This window comes from Camelus dromedarius, chromosome 11, assembly GCF_036321535.1.
Source record: "Camelus dromedarius isolate mCamDro1 chromosome 11, mCamDro1.pat, whole genome shotgun sequence".
NCBI lineage: Eukaryota > Metazoa > Chordata > Mammalia > Artiodactyla > Camelidae > Camelus > Camelus dromedarius.
The window spans coordinates 53,589,084-53,610,504 of record NC_087446.1 but is presented as its reverse complement, the minus strand read 5'-3'; the positions used below and the strand labels follow the sequence as shown (position 1 = coordinate 53,610,504).

At 42.9% G+C, this 21,421-nt stretch overlaps 1 protein-coding gene across 5 annotated transcripts in view; it reads left to right on the top strand.

Moving 5' to 3' along the window:
• The first annotated feature begins 11,346 nt into the window (after positions 1-11,346).
• The window catches only part of FMNL3 (formin like 3), a 51,701-nt gene continuing 41,626 nt past the window's right edge, over positions 11,347-21,421 (top strand). For 4 of the 5 annotated variants that reach the window (XM_010989713.3, XM_031462610.2, XM_010989711.3 and 1 more), the window contains exon 1: positions 11,347-11,741. In XM_010989713.3, the coding sequence (XP_010988015.1) occupies positions 11,616-11,741 (126 nt within the window). In that variant the 5' untranslated portion in view covers positions 11,347-11,615. The remainder of the gene's footprint in view (positions 11,742-21,421) is intronic. The other variant, XM_010989712.3, reaches the window with a different exon arrangement.

Genomic DNA, 21,421 nt, shown 5'->3' with positions numbered 1-21,421 from the left:
CAGTCTCAACTTAACTGTAGGAAGGCTGAGTGGTTCCCCAACAAATGGCAGTAAACATGGGTTCCTTGAGGTCATTTTTTTCTGTATCTCACACCTTTCCTTATCTACTTTTATAAGCCCAATCCCTCCTTCAAACTCACTGACCTTGTTCTGCCCAGTGGTTATGAGAACAAGCAGCTAAGAGGAAGGAAACCCACTAAAATCCACACCATCACCTATAAATGTGTGAGTATTTAACACTGTTTAAGATTCAGGAGGAGCCTTTCACATACCAGATCTTATTTGCAATTCTGTTAACATCTGATGGACAGGAGTGAAGCAAATTGAGCTATCTTTTTCCAATTATGGGCTATTGTATTATGGGCTATTGTTACTGAAGACCGACAGGAAAAAAAAAACTACAAAATACAGTTTGCAGTATTTTGTACTATTCAACTCAGCCCCTTCTAACTTCTCAGAGTGCGGTGATAACAGTAACAAAGGTATTAGAAGAATATTTTATTCTTTTCAAAGTAATTCTCTGTAATTCACTTTATCTGTATAACAACTCAGTGGAGAAGGTAATGCAGATATTATTAATCCCATTTTACAGATGAGGAAGCTGAAACTCAACAGTTTCCGTAAAGAGCTATGAGAGAGGCTTCATTTTAGAAGTAATTATCTCTCTCCTTTTCACTGTGGAGCCTCATTCTGTTTCAGATCAATTTCTTCAGTATTTCCCAGCACTTTAAAGTCTACACTCTTCTAACCCATTACCATTTCCAAGCCCCAAACACTTGGCCAACCTTTTCATCTGCTTCCCCTGGTCCTGCCTATCACTTAGAGCAGGTAGTGAAACCGAGCAAAGGGCTCATTTGGCTGCAACATAGAAAGCCAACCTCTGACAGCGCCAGTCTGCAGCAAAGTGAGGATTTATTGCAGGGCACCAAGCAAGGGAGTGGAATAGAAGCCTCAGGTCCACTTGCACTTGGTTTTTGAGTCAGGGTTTTTTTGTTGTTTTTTTTTAACAAGAAAGAGCAAAGAGGCTGGGATTAGTTATCATCGTGCAACATTTCTATGACATTTCTTAATTGTAGTTTTGGGAGTCAGGATATCTTTGGTTTTTGATCCTCTAGCCAATGGGTTCATGGCTCAGGGGTCTGTTAGCTCACCTTGCCCTGGAGAAACTACCTGAGTTTGTACGGTAGTGATGTTATCTACAACAGCAGTTTTAGTCACTAATGTCATTATTGACAACAGCAATTTTAGCCATCTGATTCTGATTGATTAGCATTAAGTTAGTACAGGATTGAGGTCAGAGGGGACAAGAAAGGGAATAAGATTTTGGATAGAGAGGTTAATTATTAACTCGGCAGGGGAACTCAGTTTTAGGGGAACTTGGTTTCAGTAGAAAGGTACTACATTTGTGTAACCATCTCTTACTGCATTGACTCCCTAAATCACTATTCACAACTGATGAGCCAAATCATTTCTTCCTTAAGGTTTCCACGTCTTTTTTTCCTTGCCTTACTGTGATGGTTTTAAAGTAGGTCCACAAGTTCTTTGAGACTCCTCCTTTCAAGAGGTGGAGCTTGATTCTCCTTTTACGGGTGAACTGGACTTAAATAAGTTGCTTCTCATAAATAAATGCAGATCTTCCTCAACTTACAATGGGGCTACATCTCAATAAACCCATTATAAATTGAAATTATTAAGTGCTGAATAGTTCATGTAATTTATTGAATGCTGTACTGAAAGTGAAAAATGTAATGGTTGTGTGGGTCCAGAATGGTTGTAAGTGTGTTGGTTGTTTACCCTCATGTCATGTGGCTGACTGGGAGCTGCAGCTGCCTGCTACTGCCCAGCGTCAGGAGAGAGTATAGTGCTGCATATCAGTAGCCTAGGAAAAGATTAAAATTTAAAATTTGAACTACAGTTTCTACTGAATGTTATTGCTTTCACACCATCACAAAGGTGAAGAATCGTTAAGTTGAACAATGGCAAGTTGGGGACCTTCTATAAAGTGGAAGTGATGACGATCAGGAGAACTAGGTTAGAAAAAGCGCTGCACCTTCCTCTCTGTTCTCTCTCTGATCACTCATGACCAGCAGCCATGTCAGGAGGACACTCAAGCAGCCCTGGGGGAAAGGCCCAGGTGGTGAGGAACTGACGCCTTTTGCCAGCAGCTTGCAAGGAATTAAGGCATCCTGCCAAAGGCCATGTAAATGAGGCATCCTAAAAGCAGTCAAGCCTTCAGATGACTGGAGCTCCAGCCAATAGCTTTCTTGCAACCTCATGAGAGACTCTGAGCCAGAAGCACCCAGCTAAGCCTCTCCTGACTCTCAGAAACTGTAAGATAAATAACTTTTTGGGGGGCAGTTGTTGTCTCAAACCTCAAAGTTTTGAGGTAATTTGTTAGGCAGAAATATATAATACCCTTAGTCAGTTTCCTTTCCTGATTCCAGCTAATAATGTGATAAAGCTTGAGGTTTTCACAGCTTGATCACAAGGGTGCCAACCATTGGAGTAAAGAGGGCAACTAAATGACAAGGAAATTCTGTGGAAGAACTAGGCACATGACCCAATTATTGTTTTAAAACCATCATTCTAGCTAATTTGTGGCAAATAGATTGTGAGGGTGTAACAGGGAAGAAAAAAGATCTGACTCCATATTGGATCTCTTTCTTTTACTTTAATCTTTGTATTCTATTGCTTTTGCTACAAGTTAATCACTAAAGGGATGTTGCCAGAAGTTTTATTTATACATAATGGCCCATCTCTGGGAACCCTGCCTCTCAGGTAATGAGTGTTAAGCTAAAATACCCTCCTCACAGGAAACACCCTAACCAGGCCCACCTGTGAATGACTACAGGAAGGAAGAAATTAACCCGTCCCCTCCAGAGGCTGACCGGAAATAGGAAATGTTTGACTTTACTTCCTCCCCTTTTAGTATAAAAGAAGCCTGAATTCTAACTCAGGCAAAAGAGTTCTTTGGGACACTAGTTTACCATCTTCTCGGTCTCCTGGCTTTCCAAATAAAGTCTCTATTCCTTGCCCCAACAACTCATCCATCGATTTATTAGCATGTCATGCAGTGAGCAGTATGAGCTTGGACTCGGTAACAAGAGAACAAGAGTGGCATTCAAAAAAGGAGTTATAGGAATAGAACAAGCGAGAGAGAATGTGGGCTTGGACCAGAAGGGCAACGTGTGAAGATGGAGAGAACCAAATGGACATTTTACAGAATAGGGAAGTTTTGTGTTTTGTGTGTGGGGAAGACTGGCTTCTGTCTAAAATCATTTTCTTCAGGGGAACCAATGCCTTCTAACTGCTAAATCCAAAAATCCAATGGCCTTTTTCTAATCCTTCTCCTCCTTGAAATTACCTCTTCCATTGGTTTTGCTGGTGCAGCAGTACCTGGCTCCCCATCATGCACTCAGACTGTTCCATCTCTGCGTTTTTCTCCTCATTCCTCCATAACTCTCAATAACACCACAGTCTCTCTTTTACTCAGATTGAGACTTGGAGTTATTCTCAATTTTTGTCTCTTCTTTCTTCAACAAATATTTGTCAGCTTCTAATATGCACCAGATGATATATTGAACATTAGAGATGCATTTGTGCAAATAGGCACGGCCCTAGCCTTTATGCAGTTTTCACTCTACTGGGAAAGACACATCAAACAATCGCATAAGTGAATATATACAAAGAGTTCAGGCCTTTTCCCCCCCAGTCTCTGCTTTATTTTAATTTTTAAATAACTTTATTTAGGTGTAATCGACTATATTTAAGGAAAAACAATTTTAAGAGTTTTGACATGAAAGCATCATTGTAATAAAGATAATGAACATGTTCATTATGCCCCCAAACTTCCTCATGCCCCTTTGTAATCTCTCTTGCCTTCGCCCTCCCCTATCCCTAGGCAACCACTGATCTGCTTTCTATCACTATAGATTAGTTTGAATTTTCTGGAACTTAATGACTTAATGTCAGTGGAATCATACAGTTTGTACTTTTTTTTTTTTCCTTTGGCCTCTTTTGGGTCAGCATAAATTTGAGATTCATTCATTGTTATGATATCATAGTGCATTTCTTCTTATTCCTGAGATGTATGGATTACCACAATTTGTTTATCCATCACCTGATGATGGACTTTGGGATTTTTTTTTTTTTTTGCTGTTATACATAAAGTGTCAAGAATATTTGTATATAATTCTTTGTGTTCCCATCTGTTTGCTTTTCATTGGGGTGACATCTAGGAGTAGGATGACTGAATCATATGGTAGGTATATGTTTAATTTTTTTAAAAACTGCCAAATTGTTTTCCAAAGTGGTTGTACCATTCATTTTACATTCCCACCAATATATGATTTCTACACATCCTTACCAACACTCAGATAAAATGTTTTAATTTTAGGTGTATAGTGGTATCTCATTGTGGTTTTAATTTTTGCATTTTCTTAGTAACTAATGATGTTGAGTATCTTTTTATGTGTTTATCTGTCATCCATATATCTTCTTCAGTGAACAATCTCTTTAAATCTTTTGCCCAATTTTTCTTTATTTGGCTGTTTTGTTTCTTACTGACTTTTGAGAGTTATTTCTATTTTCTGGATATAAGTCCTTTGTCAGATATGTGATTTGCAATAGAGTCTCCCAGTTTGTGGCTAATTTTTAGTTCTCTTAATAATGACTTTCAAAGAGCATTAGTTTTCAATTTTGATGAAATCTGGAATATACATTTGTTCTTTTAAGTACTAAGGACAGCTAAGAAATTTTGCCTCACCTAGGTCATAGAAAAGGGCAAACTGTAGCTTGAGGGGAAGACTAAAGAGACCAGAATCAAACACTAAACCAGCCACCAGGGTGGGCAATGGTGAGGGAGGAGGAAGAGACACAGATGCTGATAAGACTCTGGGTGGATTTTCACACAAGCAGAGTGAATATGGTTAAATAGCATTCAACATATATCCCCATATTCCCAGCATGTATTCTCCTTCTAGTGTGCTTTCTTATACTGCAGAGGCTGGAAAGTTAAGGATTATATTTCTCGGAATAATTGTAGGCAGTCAGATGTACTCAGGTGAGATTTAGAAGGCAAAAGTGAGACAAAGGCCATCATGCTGCTACTTTGGCTATTTCTCTGGCAAGCAAGGCCACAGAGATGTGATGTATTTCTATTGCAGTAATCCAGTGATGCCTCAAGCTTTGCAAATATTGAGAGGCAGTTGCATCAGAGTGTAGCAGGGGCAATGTCCTGATAATAGCTTCCAGATCCCTGGATCCCATTTGTAACCATTTATAATTTGTTATCAAACCCCATCATCAGTGGAACCCTCCAGATGCCTCACCCTCTCTGACTATGGAAGAGGTAGCAGCTTTCCTGGCTTTTGTCTTGTTCTGCAGCTCATGGCTAGAGTCTCAGCCTAGAGTGGGCTCCTCTACAATTTCCAATTGATTTTGTAAGCACCTATGTCCTCATGTCCTTATACTACTTGGAGGGGTTTTTGTTTCTTGCATTGAGCCCTGAGTGATACAAGCAGTCAGACTGTATTTGACAGGAATGATAAAGAATCAAAGGACTCCCGTGGTGTGGGAAAAATGTCACAATATATGAAGTCATTCATTTATTCAGTGAGCATGTAACAGACACAGAGTGGGTGCTATTGCTAGACACTAGGAATGTCTGCCTGCCCTGAAAGAGCTTATGCAATCTGATGATTCATGATATGATGATAGAGATATGTTGGAACACTACGTGCCCCCGGACATGTTCTCATCGAATTTGGAGAAGTCATGAAAGAGGTGACCTGTAACCCTGGTTTTAGTAGATGAGTAGGAATTAGCCAGCTAAGAGGAAGGGGAAGATCCTCTGTCACTAACAGCGTAAATTTTTAGGAAAAACTTTAAAATGTCTGTATTCACATTTGCCCCTCTTCCCCGAGAGAGAGGAGGAGAGAGCAGATGTGTGTTTCTAAAGATCTTAGAGGAGGGGGCCAGGGATAAGGTAGGAGCTTCGTAGGTGGGGAGGACACAGGTGGAGGCAGAAGTTTAGAAGCATTTTGAGTAAGGAGGTGGAAGTAGATGACAAGAGAATTATGGGTTTCTCTAGCTACTAAGGGTAAGGCAGCCTCAAGCTAGCCTCAACTCAGTCTTCTTTACTCTCTCACTTCTCAACTTCTCACAAGGGCATCGGAATGGCATGGGATTCCAAGTCCAAGGCCAGATTCAGTTCCAGGGCCTCTATTTACCAGCTATAAGAACTTGGACATATTATTGAACTTCTTTTAGTCTGTTTATTCATCTATGCAATGAGAATAATAATATCTCCCCCCCCCTCACAGTGTTGTGAAGGTCAAACCAGATAATGGATGTTAAAAGACATTATAAATTATAAAGCACTATAAAAATTTTAGTAACTATTATCTAATAGGTAGCTAAGTCTTGTTGATTCTACCTCAGGTGTATCTCTGTTGTAGACTGAATTGTGTCCTCCCTAAATTCATACATTGAAGCCCTATGCCCGAGTGTGACAGTATTTGGTGACAGGGCCTTTAAGGAGACAATTAAGGTTAAAGGAGGTCATGGTGAGGCACTAATTGGATAGGATGGTGTCCTTATTAAGAAGAGGAAGAGACACTAGAGCCCTCTCTCCATGTGAGTGCGGAGGAAAGGCCACGTGAGGGCCCATCGAGAAGGCAAACACCTACGAGAAAGGGAGAGAGGTCTCACCAGAAACCAACCCTGATGGCACCTTGATCTTGGATCTCTAGCTTCCAGGACTGTGAGAAAATAAATCTCTGTTGTTTAAGGCACCCATTCGCTGGTATTTTATTACAGCAGCCCGAGCAGACTAATGTAATCTTTTCCCCCAACTTCACTTCTCTTCATCCCCCCATCCTGATTTTGTTCAAGCCCTATCTTCTCCATATCATCTCTGCAGACCTCTCTGCATTCTCAAATGCCACTAAAGGAATCCTTCCAAAAACTATACTTAAAAACTGTCTAGGACACAGGACTATCTACAGCATGATCACGAGACCCCTCTGGACTTGATTCACCTGCCTTTCTAGCTTTGTCTCCTGTCCTCCCACTACATATCCTATGCTCTAGCCTTACTAAAATTCTTACCCTTCCTCTGACATTCCACACTCTTTTACAGCCCTCCATTTTTGCCTGTACCCTTCCTCCTCTCTGAGCTGCCTTTTCCCCTTCCTGATCACCCCTCCTTCCATCACCTTCTCACCGCACTGTCTCAGTTTTTCCACTGGCACATCTATTTCTCCTTCAGCCCAGACTTGAGTGTTAATCTACTCCCCAGAGCCTTCAGCAGCACTTTGCACACCCCTCTATTACATCACTTATCACACTGTTCTGTAAACATTATTTTGAGAGTCTTTTCTACTAGAGTCTGAGAACCTGAAAGACACCTATTCATCACTGAATCTTCCTTTGTACTTGAAACAAAACAGGTACTGGATACATATGTCTTACATAAACAAATAAGAAAAGCCCACAGTCCAGACAAGACATACACAAAAAATTGAACAACAAAAGGCAGTAGAGGAACCATGAGTTATATATCGGGTATCCTCCACGGCACCTAGCCCAGTGTCTTGCATGCAGTAGACTCTAGTAAATGTTGCTGAATTAAGTTCCAAAGAAAAAGTAGAGAAAGTAAGAGTCATGATCATTTAAATCTGGGAGAACTCCAGGATGGTATTTAAAACCTGGTACCCACTAATGTAATGCCAATGATCCTATCTGGTGCCTTCAAACTTGCTCTATCCTCCTCCCCCTCTCTTCCTTACCTCCCTTGCTCTAGACTCTGAGATCTTTGGAAGTTGGGGTGGGGGTGGGGGGTTGTCTCTTCCTCATCTTTGTATCTTGCATGCTTTCTTTATGGACTGGTATCTAGCCAGATGCTTTACACATGATAAGCATCCAGTAGTGTTTGTTGCTTTTTGTTAAAAACCAATGATTTTGCTGAACCTGGGGGAGATTTGAATAAACCACATAGAAGAAAGCAGAAATCCAGATCAGGGACCCGGCAGGAGTTATTTGTTTCCTACTGCTGCTCTAACAAATTACCATAAAGTTGGCTTAAAACAACACAGATTTATTACCTTACAGTTCTAGAGGCTAGAAGTTTGAAAATAGGTCCTACAGGGCTAAAATTAAAGTGTTAGGGCCACATTCCTTCCAGAGGCTCTAGGGGAGAAACTGCTTCCTTGTCTTTTCCAGTTTCTAGAGGCTGCTGCATTCATTGGCTTGTGCCCCTGTATCACTGTCACCTCTGCTTCTGTTGTCACATCTCCTTCTCTCATTCTGCGCCTTCTGCCTCCCCGCTTCTTCCCCTTTAAGTACCCTTGTGGTTACACTGAGCCCACCCAGATAATCCAGGATTATCTTTCCATCTCAAGATTCTTAACTTAATCTCATCTGCAAAGTCCCTTTTGTCACATAAAATAACATATTCACAGGTTCTAGGGATTAGGATGTGAGCACCTTGGGGAGCCATTATTCTGTCTACCAGGACAACCAAAGCTGAAGACACAAGAATAAACGCACAGCTAATGTTTGGAGATGGAGCTTTCCAGCTGAAGCAAAGTGTTCATGAATATTAGAGCCAAGTAAGACAGGAAGAATAGATTGAGGAGGCACTGGGGTTTGGAGATGATATGGATAATTAAACCCAGATTAAGTTTTGGCTTTATCCTGCATAAAGTAAGAAAGCTTTGAAGGTAGGTGAGCAGAGAGTTAATAATGAAAGAAGTAATTTAGCAGCCTCCAGAAGACCGTAGAGTATGTAAATTTGGTGGTCAAACAAGACCAAAAATAAAAGGTTTGGGACCAAGAGATCACACAAGGGTGAATACCTTGCTGTTTACTGTCTTGTCAAGTCTCTGCTAGATGTTCCTTAAGCTTCCATAATGAATGACTGATGAATTATTTCCCCTTTTGAAGTCTCAATTTTTTTTCTAGTGTTAAGTCCTCAGTTGTGTTATAACTCATCTGTCCTAGAAGAGTCTGCTACAGCAATTGGGAAAGTGCGTGTTTGGGGTGGCGGCGGCAGGGAGGAAAAGAGGGGATAAGATGTGAGTTAATTGATTTGTCCAACCAATTGGAAGAGGCTGACCTCGGCAGTTTCAATGGTCTGCAAAGACAGGGACTCCACTTTTTGGTTGTAAGCAATAGAAACCTAACTCAGACTGACATGCAAAAAATTAGAATTTACCAGCTTTAAATTCTCCAGTCTCGTACATATCCAGTTGCCTAGTGGCTACCTCTACTTGGATGTCCAATCAGCAAATCAAACTCAACATGGCCAGAATGCTATTCCTGCTCTTCCCTTTCTGGCTCGCCCTCATCAAATCTAATCCCCCCACAATCTTTCTCTATTTCAATTAATGAAAACTCCACCTTCCCAGTTGCTCAGCTCACATGCTTTGGAGTTAACTTTCATTAACCTTCCACATTCAAATTGTCAAACAATTCTATTGGCTCTACTTTCAAATCCATCGAGAATCTGACCATTTCTCTCTACTTGTACAGCTACTACCCTCCTCCAAACCACCATCATCTCTCACCCATATTATTGTAATAGCCTCCTAACTGGTCTTCCTACCCATGCCTCTATTCAGCTTGTTTTCAATGCAAGAGCCAGAAGCTCCTTTAAAACATAAGTTAGATCATGTCACCTCTCTGCTCAGAATCTTCCAATGGCTACCTATCCTACTCAGAGAAAAACCAAAGTCCTTGCAGCAGCCTACAATGCCCTGCACAATATGGCTTCTGGTTACATTTCTGACCTCATCTTTTACTACTCTTTCCCTTGCTCATTGCACTCCCACCACCCTGGCCTCCTTCCTGTTCCTCTAACAAATCAGACATAGTATGCACCTGACATTCCCTCTGTCTGGATCATTCTTTCCCCAGATAGTCATATGGAGTACTTCCTTTCTTCAGATCTTTATCCAAATGTTATCTTAGCAGTGAGGTCTCCTGTGATTGTCCTGTTTAAAATATTAACCCCCTTCCACCTCTTTCCCCTTTCAGTTTTATTTTTATTTACACTTAATCACTAACATCTATACATTTTACTTATTTAGTTTGTTGTCTACCTCTTTTCCTACCCAGAGTGCAAATTCTGAGAGCAAAATGTATGCCTTTTTTATTCACAGATGTACCTTCAATGCCTAAAACTGTATCTGACATATAATAAGCTTCTTAGTAAATATTTGTTCAATAAATGAATGAAAAGTCAAAGTGATAACTTCAGGCATGGTTGGATTCAGGTTCTCAGCGTGTTATTAAAACTCTCTATCTTTTAGCTTTGCCTTCCTTTTCATTGGCTTTATTCTCAGGCAGTCTTGAGGTGTTATAGTTGATGGCATAACTGCCACCAGCAGCTCCAGATTTACAGCCTTAATGGGAAGAGAATGCCTCTTTCTTGATTATTCCAGTGAAAGCCTTAGAAATGAGTTTTATATTCTGGGCTTAGGTCAAGTGTTAATCCCTTTAACAGTGTCTAAAGGTAGAGGAAGAAAACACTGTAATTGGCCAGGCCAGGGTCATGGGGCCTCCTGGAATGGGGGTGAAGTCACTGAGAACAAGGGAACATAGTCCGCTAAAAGGAAATGGCGTGCTGTCACTTGAAGAAGAAGGAGGTAGGCCTGGCTGGCAGCAACAACAGATGTCCATCACATCATAAATGATGACCCACCAGGCAGACCTAGCCCAGAACAGCATTCTCCTGCCCCTCCATTTCCACATCCAATCAGATCAGTCTGAACGCTGGTAAAGTCCTCTCCTAAACGCCTTTTCATCTGTCTCTGTCAGTTAAAGTATTCCCCACCCCTGAATGTCCGGTTCAAATATGATCTTCCTTATGGTGACTTTTTAACAGATGAGGTCTCTCCCCCACTCCTGGGCAGCCCAGTTGTTCCTACTTCTTTGGTAGTTATCTTTTCTCACTATACCCTCTATCTTACCTAATTGTACACATTTTGAGCTGTTGTGGAAAAGGACCGTTTCCCGCGTTTCCCAGCAGACATCTCAACGCCCTCAGCAACTGCGAGGATTAGATACGCACCAAGGCCGCCAGGGCGCGCCAAGCGTCAGGCGCGAGGCCGCCAGGGGCGGGAGGAGCTGTGATTGGCAATTGCGGCCGTCAATCGGGCACAGGCGCGGGCGGGGCGGGGCGGGGCGGGGCGCCCGGGAGGCCTGTGGGTGAGAGGCGGGGCTTGCATGAATGGGGCGCGCGGCGCGCTGCTGCAATCGGCGCTCGGGGGGGAAGCAGGAGTCCCGGCCGGGAGTGGGTGGGAGGAAGCGAAGTGGGGGGGAAGGGGAAGAGCGCGGGGGGCGGGGAGGGGCAGCGTCGGGACGGCGCGCCTAGAGCGGCGAGGAGGAGGGTGTGAGCCAGAGCCGTGGCCGCGGTGCCGGTCGCTTTGGTGCCGCTGTCCGCTGCGTCGCCTCCCGCCGGACCCCGAGGAGCCCCCGGCACCCCCTACCCAGCAGAGGAGTCGGGACTGGGGTAGCCCGCTCTGAGGGAGGAGCCGGGTCTGAGCGGCCGAGCCCAAGACCCTCGGGCGTGGGGGTGGGGGGCTGAGGCCCCTGAGGGGGCCCCCGCCGCGATGGGCAACCTGGAGAGCGCCGAGGGGGGCCCGGGAGAGCCGCCCTCTGTCTCGCTGCTGCCGCCGCCCGGCAAGATGCCGATGCCTGAGCCCTGTGAGCTGGAAGAGAGGTTCGCCTTGGTGCTGGTGAGAGCTGAGCCTGGTCCCTTCCCCCTCCTACCGTCCCGCCAGGTCCTGGCGCTCTGGGTGGGATTTTACCCGGGTTCCCCAATCTGGCCCAACACTTCAGTCAGGGCCCCGACAGACGTCGGGCCCCAGTGCCTTCCCAGGAACCTCAGAGCAGCCCCGACGGGGACCTCCCGAACGACGCTTCATCTGCTGGACACTTTAGAAGGAGGGGTCCTCAGCCTGGGACCGCCCCAGGATCCAGAATTCTTACTCTTCCCTCCCCCTTCTGCCTCCCTTCCCACTTCTTGCCACTTCCCTGACAGTCTCCCCGGGTCCCTAGAATTCTCATGCCAAAGCCTCTGGCGGGTGCGGGAGAATTCAGAAGCTCAGGGCCAGCCCACCCTTGAGCGTAGGTCCGACTATGACTCTGGCTAGGGAGACTTCCTCTCATGTTAACATGGAGGCTTTCCAGGGAGTGGGTCCTACTCCCAGCCCGGACCAGATGTTTGGGGGAGCGGAGGGGGAATAAAGGGGGCCTGGCAGCTCTTGAAGGGGGTGGAATAAAGAGTGATGCCATTCTTCTTATTTTAAGAACGGCCTGCAGGCATCCTGCAAAGTTACAGTGGGTTTGCCTAAAAGGGCTGAACATGTGGATAAGCCATTTCACTAGTGTATTTTTCCAATTGAAACAATACACACAAACCATCCCGCGTCCTCCTCCCCTCCTTTTTATGTTAAGCCCTAGTGGCTGTTGTGCTTTTTGCCTGTCCTTCTTTTTAGTCTTTCTGTAGGTTCTTAAGTGATCTGTATGCATGAGTTTTTAGAGCTGACTTTGGGATTCTTCTTTGGTGTGGGAATTGGACCTTAATGTCAATGGCTCTGTGGACAGAGAGGATCTGTTGGAGCTAAAAATGAAGTTTTGGAGAAAGAAAGTGAACTAGGTGATGGAACGTTTGCTAACAGAGGTAAATCTTAGAGAAACTTGGGGAAATAGTTCCCAGTTCCTCAAAGAACTCTCTAAGAGGCAGTGTTAATGCTGCAGTTATTGTTACTATGGCCTGAAGGGCTGACTTTGCCTTTGCCTGTAAGGAGGGATAAGCTGTGGACTTAGCAGCCTTATTGGATTTCATCTGCTTTGGAATAGGAAGATTAGATCTGTTGGCATCAGTGAAGCTGTCTAGAGATCCTGGCCTCTCTGATAGTGCAGAGCCTGACATCAGCCCACTGGCACCACAGCCAGATCAGAGAGGGTCCATGGGGTTCCCAGGGGAAGCTGGCACCTCTCTGCCCATTAGCTCTGTGACGGGCCAAAGGGATCTGGGCCACACATCCTGTGGCTCTCTGCATTTCCCCCAGCCTCCTCAGGGCAATGGCGTGACTCAGTGATTACTAATGTGCTGTGGCCATCTCAGAGCCTGAGGAGGAGAGCCTGGGACTCGGTACCCTTGAGAACAAGAGCTCAACTGTTGGGGAAAAGAGTGGGAGGGAATCTGCACTCCAGTGGGGGTGTGAAAATCCCCATCGAGTGGCATGAGGTAGCTACAGAAATTGGAGAGAAAAGGATGATCAGAGGTGGACTGGGTAGGGGGCTACCTTAGGTAGGGGCCCGGCTGTTTGTTGTGAGAGCTCACAACCAGAGTTGATCTTATCCTCATTGGAGTTTGGTTGACAAGTTTGTTTAGTTGGCAAATTAATGGCTTGATATTCACAAAATGCACATGGTATCCTGATTACTATCCAGAGAGCCCGGGTCAAGCCAGGGCCCAGACCACCCACTTGCAAACCTTCCTTTCTATATAAAGTTTTGATTTGTTTCCTTGTGGCTTTTGGTCTTGTTTCTGTGTGCCTGAGCTGTTGCTGCTGGGTTTGAAACAGGGCAGGCCAGGGCTAGTTAGCTAACTTAGAAGAGAAGGGGATTTTACCTCCGTTTTCCAGCACAGGGGAGTCATGCTTTCTTGGGGATTTGAGTTCTTCTCTGGGGGCTCTTAAAGACCCCTCTTTCCTCTGTTCCTGAAACGTGCCCTTTTCCACCATCCTTTGGAAACAGTGCTGGCTGTTGGATGTTTGACCCTGGAATAGGCTCAGGTGTATTTCCTGACAGTCAGGAGAAGCATAGTGTAGTAGGAAAAGCAGGGGCTCTGTCTTAGCAATTGTCTTAACCTCCCTAAGCCCAGATTTCCTCATCTGTACATTGGGGCTAATAATTCGCATCCTGGGAGGATTTTGAGAATCAGGTGAGCCATGTATATAAGGTGCTTGGCATCCAGTAGGTACTCAATATAGATTAGTTTCGTTTCTTGATTGTGTAAAAGAGTCAGATAAGTTTCTCCATTTTCACCATTTTCTTTCCCAGATTGTCAGCTTCAGTATGATTGATCTGGTTTATGTAAAAGCTATTTGGTGGTTTTATTGAGATGATGTGCTAGTGTCCTGGTTAAACATATGGATTTTCAAGTCAAAGTGGGCTCAAGTACTGGCCCCTCTTAGTCTCCAGTTAGAAAAGTGACTTCAAGCAAGTTACTTAACCTCTTTGAGTCTTAGTTTCCTCTTATAAATGGAGATAATAATAGTATTTGCCACATGAGGTTATTGTGTGAATTTAACGAAATTAGAAGTCAGGTACTTAGTGAGCAGAGTCTGACATCTACTATATGTTTAGTAAATGGCCATTTAAAAATTTGTAGCTTTTAGCAGTGACTCAGGTCTAAGATCACTTGTGTTCCCAAAAAGGCATTTTAAGTTCAGAAATCTCATGAAACCAATTACTGCATTCTGTATAGCCAGTCTCAGGGTATGCTGCTGCTGTCACATAGAGGGCTTCCCCAGTCCCAATATATCTATGGAAAACCCCCCTGAAAAGCACCCTGGCTGGGGAAGTTGTATCATTGCTGAGTCAAGACCACAGGCTCCTAGCTTTCTAGTGCTGACATATGATCTGATCCACAGCCTGTCAGCTGAGGTTGGAGAACTCGAGGTCTGAAGCTATGAGGTGATTTGTGCAGGACATTGATCCCAAGAGTCCTAACCCAACCCAGTGCCCTAATCCAGGGCTTCCCTACTGGTATGCTGGGATACTGACCCCCTCAGCCCTGGGGGCAGCTGAGGTCCAGGATCGGTCCCCTCTGGCCAGATCAGCTTCCAATATTTACCCAGTTTACTGTACAAATAGTGTTATTTCCTAGTTGTGCCCTGATATTAAAAAGATTTGAAACTACTGTTTCCTCTGGATCCTTTGTTACCCCCTGTCTTGGCAGCAGCCTCCATTCTCTTGAGGACTGAGAAGTTTAGGATGGACAGTTATTGGAATTCCTCTTTATTAATTCTTGTATGAGAGCTGATCTCTAGTCTGGCAAAGCCGCCCTCTGTAATTTGGTCCAGACTAGATTACTACCCAACCTTAGTTACCCAGAAACTAGTATACTGGCCAGTACTGGCCTTTCCTTAGATAGAGAGGGGAGGCAGAGGGCTTTAATGGTTTAAGAGGATAGCTGCCTGCCTTTGCTGGGTTTGCACCCTGATTTTTCTGTTTGCTGGCTTATTACAAATTTGAAACAAAGTCTAAAGTCTGATGCCAGAAAAAGCTCTGAATATCCCTCAAGAGGAGGCTCTCAGGGCATGAGGATGGGGTTGTGTGATAGGCTGTCCCTGCCGTGGCTCCTCCTTTCACATTTCCCTCGTGATGACTGATGAGTTGCGGTTTTGCTGTAAGTGTAGCATTGATGTGGGGGCTAAGCTGACCTGGGTGCTAGTTGTCAAGAGCCTTTGAGGGGCCTCCTTTGACATAGAAAGGGGCTGGGAAAAACTTGGACTAAATATCAAGTTCCAAATCGCCATGATGGAAATGTTTTTCCCAGCTCTGGGGATTGTGGTGAATTAGTTCAGGCTGGAATAAGACTTGGGGGAGGGAAAGGGCCCTTGACAGCAGCTGGTCAGAGGAACCCACTTGTTTAGAGACCCCACTGAGAAGACCCTAGGCCACAGAGAGGAGCCTCATTCCTTGACCTTCCCCTGTGACCCTGCTTTAGACTGGGGGAGGTGTGGGGAGTAGGTGGGAGGGAGATGAAACTGCTGCGGTGGACTCCTTGTCATTGGGAATGTTTTCATTGCTCATTGGGAGACTCTGCTTTTTTTCTTTTTTCTCTTAAAGTAATACTCATTCTCTTTAAAAAAAAAAAGTGTGGGCAATTTAAAAATTAGAAACGATCAAAGATTTAGATTGAAGAAAAAAATCCATATTTTCTCCATTATTTTAGCAAATGGAGACAATGTGTTTTAAAACCTTTCAAATTTTTTTTGTCTACATAGGGTTTTGTACAGTGTTGCAATAGTAGCATGTATGTGTAGGTATGTGTACAAACACATATATATATCCAATTTGGCTCCTTCTCCCCCGCTTTTGTTATTTCATTAGTTTTTCCAGGGTAGTCTTTGTAAACATTTTTAAATGCTTGTACAATGGTCTGTAAAGTAAATGTTCCATTGTTTACTTAACTGTCCTCCTATTGTTGGACATTTAGGCTGTTTGCTTCTGTTTGCCATGGCAAACAATGCTATAATGAACATCTTGGTGTACCTTTTCAATAGTTAGTTTTCCTTAGGATAGAAACCCCAAACTGAAGTTGCTAGATTGTAGGATATAATGTTTTAAGGTCCTAAGTATGTATTTCCAAACGGTTTTTTAAAGAGATTAATGCATGTGAGTGTCCTTTTCGCGAGGCAGGAGGATTAAGAATAGCTTTTCTCCAGATTATGGAAGTAAGACATGTTTATTAAGCAAATTTAGAAGTAAAGAATATAAAAAGTATAAACTATATAGAAAAGTATAAAGAGAATTAAAATCACCTGTAATCTCTCCATCTACTATTAACATTTTGATGTACTTATTCACGTTTTAACAATTAGAGTCATACTGTGCATATTGTTTTATAAACTGACTTTTAATTTCACTATTTTAAACATTTTCTCATTTGTTTAAATATTTTTCAGCATCATGATTTCATGGCTGCAAAGTACTACAAAATATAGTATTTTATTACCACCTTATCTTATATTTTTCTCTTTGTTACTACTGTAATTAACACTGATGACTATCCTGTGCGTAAATATTTGTGTGTATCTCTGATTATTTCTTTGCTATAAATTGCTAGAAGTAGAATTATTGGACCAAAGGTATATGCTTTTTTTAAATTGTAGTATAATAATGTGGTTTTTCAAGGCCTTTGAGAAGTATGCCTTCTAAAAATGTTGTATCAGTTGGTTTTTCCATGGATAATGTGTCTCCCTTTCTCTGTAAGCGAACTAGTACTGAATGGTTTAACTTTAAGAATTTTTGTCTATTTAATCAGTGATAAATGGTATTTTGTTTTACTTTGCATTTCTTTTAACATTTCATCATAAGTATTTTGGCCATCTTTTGTCTGTTTCCTTTGCTCTCTGTTGGGGATTTATTATATATTCATATTTCTATGTAATTCATTCATTATTGTAATGATTCATTCATTATTATATATTCACATTTCTATGTAATAAAGGTATACATTTTCCACACTTTTTCATTATAAAATATTTTTCAGAGCACATATAACTATTATGTAAGATTAAAATAATAATAAAATGGATACTAGTGTATCCACTGTGGAGTTCTTAGAATTACTTCCTGCCGCATAATTTCTCCTCCCTGCTGTTTTATCTGTGATGAAAAAAGTCCTTTAGCTCAGGACTTATTGGGTCTGTTTCTGCAGCTGGGACAGTCCAGGTGGCAGCCACACCAGTGCTTCATAGCTCTGTCTGTGGGGAAACAACCGCTACAGCTGGTGAGAACAGGAACTGATCGTGGTGGAAATAGCTAATCTTCAATGAAGTGAAAAAAAGAAGCCAAGGTAGAGAGGAAATGAGACCACAGATCCTCCCGTGCCCCTGAGGTTGCCTGGGAAGGCTGGTCAGAGCCGGGGCCCTGGTTCTGTGGTCAAGACCAAAGTATCTGCCCCAAAGCTGGCTACAGTCAGCCCAGGGCACAGCAGCGCTGGCTGCCTGAAGTCAGAGTGTTATCTGGTCAGCCAGGCTGGTCACCTCCATTCTGGGGAAATGTTTCTCCCAAGTCTGAGCTGAGCTGATGCAGTGCCAGGGAAAGGCCAGAGGTTCATTCCAGTTCGGAAATGTACTTCAGAGGAAAGGAAGGACCTTTTCCTTTGAAGATAAGAGAGGGTGCTGTCTCCACACAGCCCCTGCCCCGTGCTCCTTGCTGGGGACTTTAGGGCCCCCTTTCTGAATAACACCATATGGGAACTTAAGGGCTTTAGGATTGTCATCCATGAAGAAGAGAGTTCCAGAATAGAGATAAACTAGGCAGCTAGAATTCCTGAGTTCCCATTCCCAGTCTCTCTTTTGTCTCCCTCAGCAGAGCCACATTTTTGTATCCTGTTTTCCTTACACAAGGAAGAATGCATCCCACAAGAAAGATGTAGAGGTGGCAAGCTGCCCCTCTGTCCTCGAGATGCTTTGGTTGTCTTTGCCTGCCACCCTCCTCTCTGCTTCTTCTTTTCATCTTTCAGAATCCTCTTTCCAGATTCTCTGATCCTTTCTGTCTTCCATCACCTCACCACAAAGTTGAGGGGTGGAAGTTTGTGTGTTGGGTGGATAGGGTTCTGGGGGAACCTTTACTGATATGCACCCTCTTCTCAATTTATAAAGTACTTTGAGGTCCTTGAAGGGTATTCAGAATCACAAGAAGATGGCCGAATTATTTACGTGGCAAATTTTGCAAGCAGAAGAAGGAGTTAGGCTGTTGTACCCGTGGTGGTTCAATTCTTGTCCTCATCTCTTTCCCTTGTCCCCTCCCCATCTTTTACCACCTTCTCATCCTCACCCAGGTTATTGCCAGGACTCTGTGGGCTGGTGGCCCTGCCTCTGACTCCCTAAAACATTAACAGGGAAGGGATATATTCTCTTCCTCCCCTGCTTGCTCATTTCTACTCAGATGTAGACTGGAGAATATCATAGCTTCCTCCAACTGCTCAGCCCCTCTTAAAGAGCTGGGCATGAGCCTGGTGTCTGGGTACTTTAGGAGATGGTTATCCTGTTTTAAGAACTATCTACAGCTTACAGCAGTTAGTTTCTGCTCAGTTTTTACCAGCTTCCTTGCAAGGAGCTGGGGAGCCAGTCCCTAGATCGACCCAATATTTCCCATGAAACCTTAAGAAAACATCTGTCCTGGATGGAAGTAGCTGATTTGAGACTCTTGCAGGCTAAGGATGTTTTGAAAGAAAGAACATTAGTTTTGGAATCAGAACACTCGGGTTCTGATCCAGCTTTATAAACTCTTCTTTTCCCCAGCTGAATGACCTTAGGCAAAGCCAATTTCTGAGCCAATTTCATCCTTATGAAATGGGTGATGATAATACCTACTTTACAGGGTTTTGCAGTTGTTTAAAGTAGACAACATAGTAAAAATGCTTTATAATCTATAAAAGCTTTACAAATAATATTTATAGATTATAGTGGGCATGTACGTTACCCACTATACCACCTCTATTCCTATAAGTTAAAGTGGTTTTCAGCTGATGGCGGTATCGTCCCAGGAGGGAGTTTTTGGTGAAAAGTGAGAATGCTTTGGTTATCCTAGTGACTAGGGGTGCTTCTGGCACTTAGTGCCCGAAGGCTAGGAGTGTTGACCATCCTGTGGTGTTTGGGTCAGTCCCACACAATAAAGAATGATCCTACCCACATTGCTGATAGCATGTCTGCTGAGAATTAACTTCTGTCAATCTGTACCTCAATCGACTTGAGTCGCAATTGGGGATGAAGCTTCAAGAGGAGTAAAAGTAAAGGCAGGGCAACAGTTTTTGGTGCTGTCTTATTTTCCCGTTTCCTATTACACCTTCAGTCAAGAGGTGGACCTCCATCTTATTACGTCTTTCTGTAGGTTTAAGAACTGATTCCCTATTCCCTCTGTACTGTAGGTTCTATCCTAAGACTTATCAAGAAGCAGTTTGGGGTATACATGCTTCACTGCTGACTTTTACTAACCCCATTAGCTCCTCAAGCTGGGGTAAAGTTCTTTTAGTTTGAGAATATATTTGAGAGCTCTTTCAATAATGCTTCTGGATCCTTTGGGATCTAATTAAACCTGTGACCCCTAGTTCTTTGCACACATACAATACTTTGGGGGTTTAAAACTCATTCTTAGATCTGCCAGGGAATCCCTGGCTTTGGGCCTAGAGGAAGGAAGAGCTGGGTGAGGAGAAGCCACTGCAGTAGCTCCTTAATACAAACAGTACCCAATATTTTTATAAGGGGAAGGGAGCCCTGGTTGCCAGTTCAGATAAAATGTTGCCTCTGCTGCAGTTCCAAAAAAGGGAGCTTGTTGAAACTTGGTTGACTCCCATTCAGAGGGAGATATTCTGGCCCCTGGATGTCTTAATTTAACTTTGACTAAGGATACTTTTTGGTAGGATCTGCCCCTTTGAGCCAGAACTTCCAGGAAGATCCAGGTAGAGATGACAGGATGCACTCTGACAAGCCAGGGGAAGCAATGCCATCTTTGCAGTGAGGTTAGGTCATATCCTATGCTTGCAGGTACCACCCGCCCAAAGCCGCAACTGCCTCCCATAGGCCTAAGGTCTCTGGGAAAATCCAGACAGTTGACTTCCTGGTGTGTGCCTGAAAGGGGACTTCAAACATACAGTCTCTAGCAGTTACTTCTACCCTTACATCCTTTTGCTTTCTACCTTACCCAAAACAAAAACAAAACAAAAAAAACCCTATATATTTTTGACTGCTTAGGATATTTCATACTAAAATTTTTGAAGAAAAATTCAGATCTTTTGGGGGCCTTATTTATTATGAAAAAAGATTTTTCAGGACAAGGTTAAAAATGTTTTTTTTTCTGGGTGAGTCTCCCATTTCATCTTTATAGGAATGGCTCAGTTTTCTGGTCTCCACCAAATGCTTAGGTTTAACTTGTATAGGTTAAGAAAAGAGAATTCACCTTTGTTGAGTGTATGCCATGTGCTTTTACATGTGTTTTCTCATTTAATTTGACAACTGTGCTGGAAGGCAGTTATTTCACTTCTGTTTTACAGGTGATGAAAACAGGGCTCAGAGAACCTGGAGAAGGTCTCAGCTTAAATGTCACTTACTTAGACTAAGTAAAATTTTTGTTAGATTTTTTTGTTCATGCTAAAAGATTGCTAGAAATACAGCTTCTAAAAGATGCTTAATCCTTGATTTTATATGTATATTTTTAAATGTGTAGAAAAATTTCTGGAAGGATACAAATAAGACTAATAACAATAGTTATCTCCGAAATACGTAATAGGAAGAACAGAAAAGTCATAGAGAATTCAGCTTTATAATGTTGACATTTTTTACAAGGAGAATGTATTTATATGTTAATTATAGTATTAAAAGTTAAAGAAAAAAATTCTCAACCTCATTTGAAATCAAGGAAATGAGCAGTTCTCTGATACACTTTTATACCAATTGTCTGGATAAAGTTTTAAAGATCGACAGTGTCCATGTTTGTCATTAATGGTACATTAATACTCCACTAATGGTAGTGTAATTTGGTACAGACATTTTAGAAGACATTCATAGGGTCTGTCAATTTCAAATGTGCCTACCCCTTAACCTGGGCATCTCACTTCCAAGGAAACTGTCCTACAAAACTGTTCATACGTGTGCATGGAAGTGCATGGAAA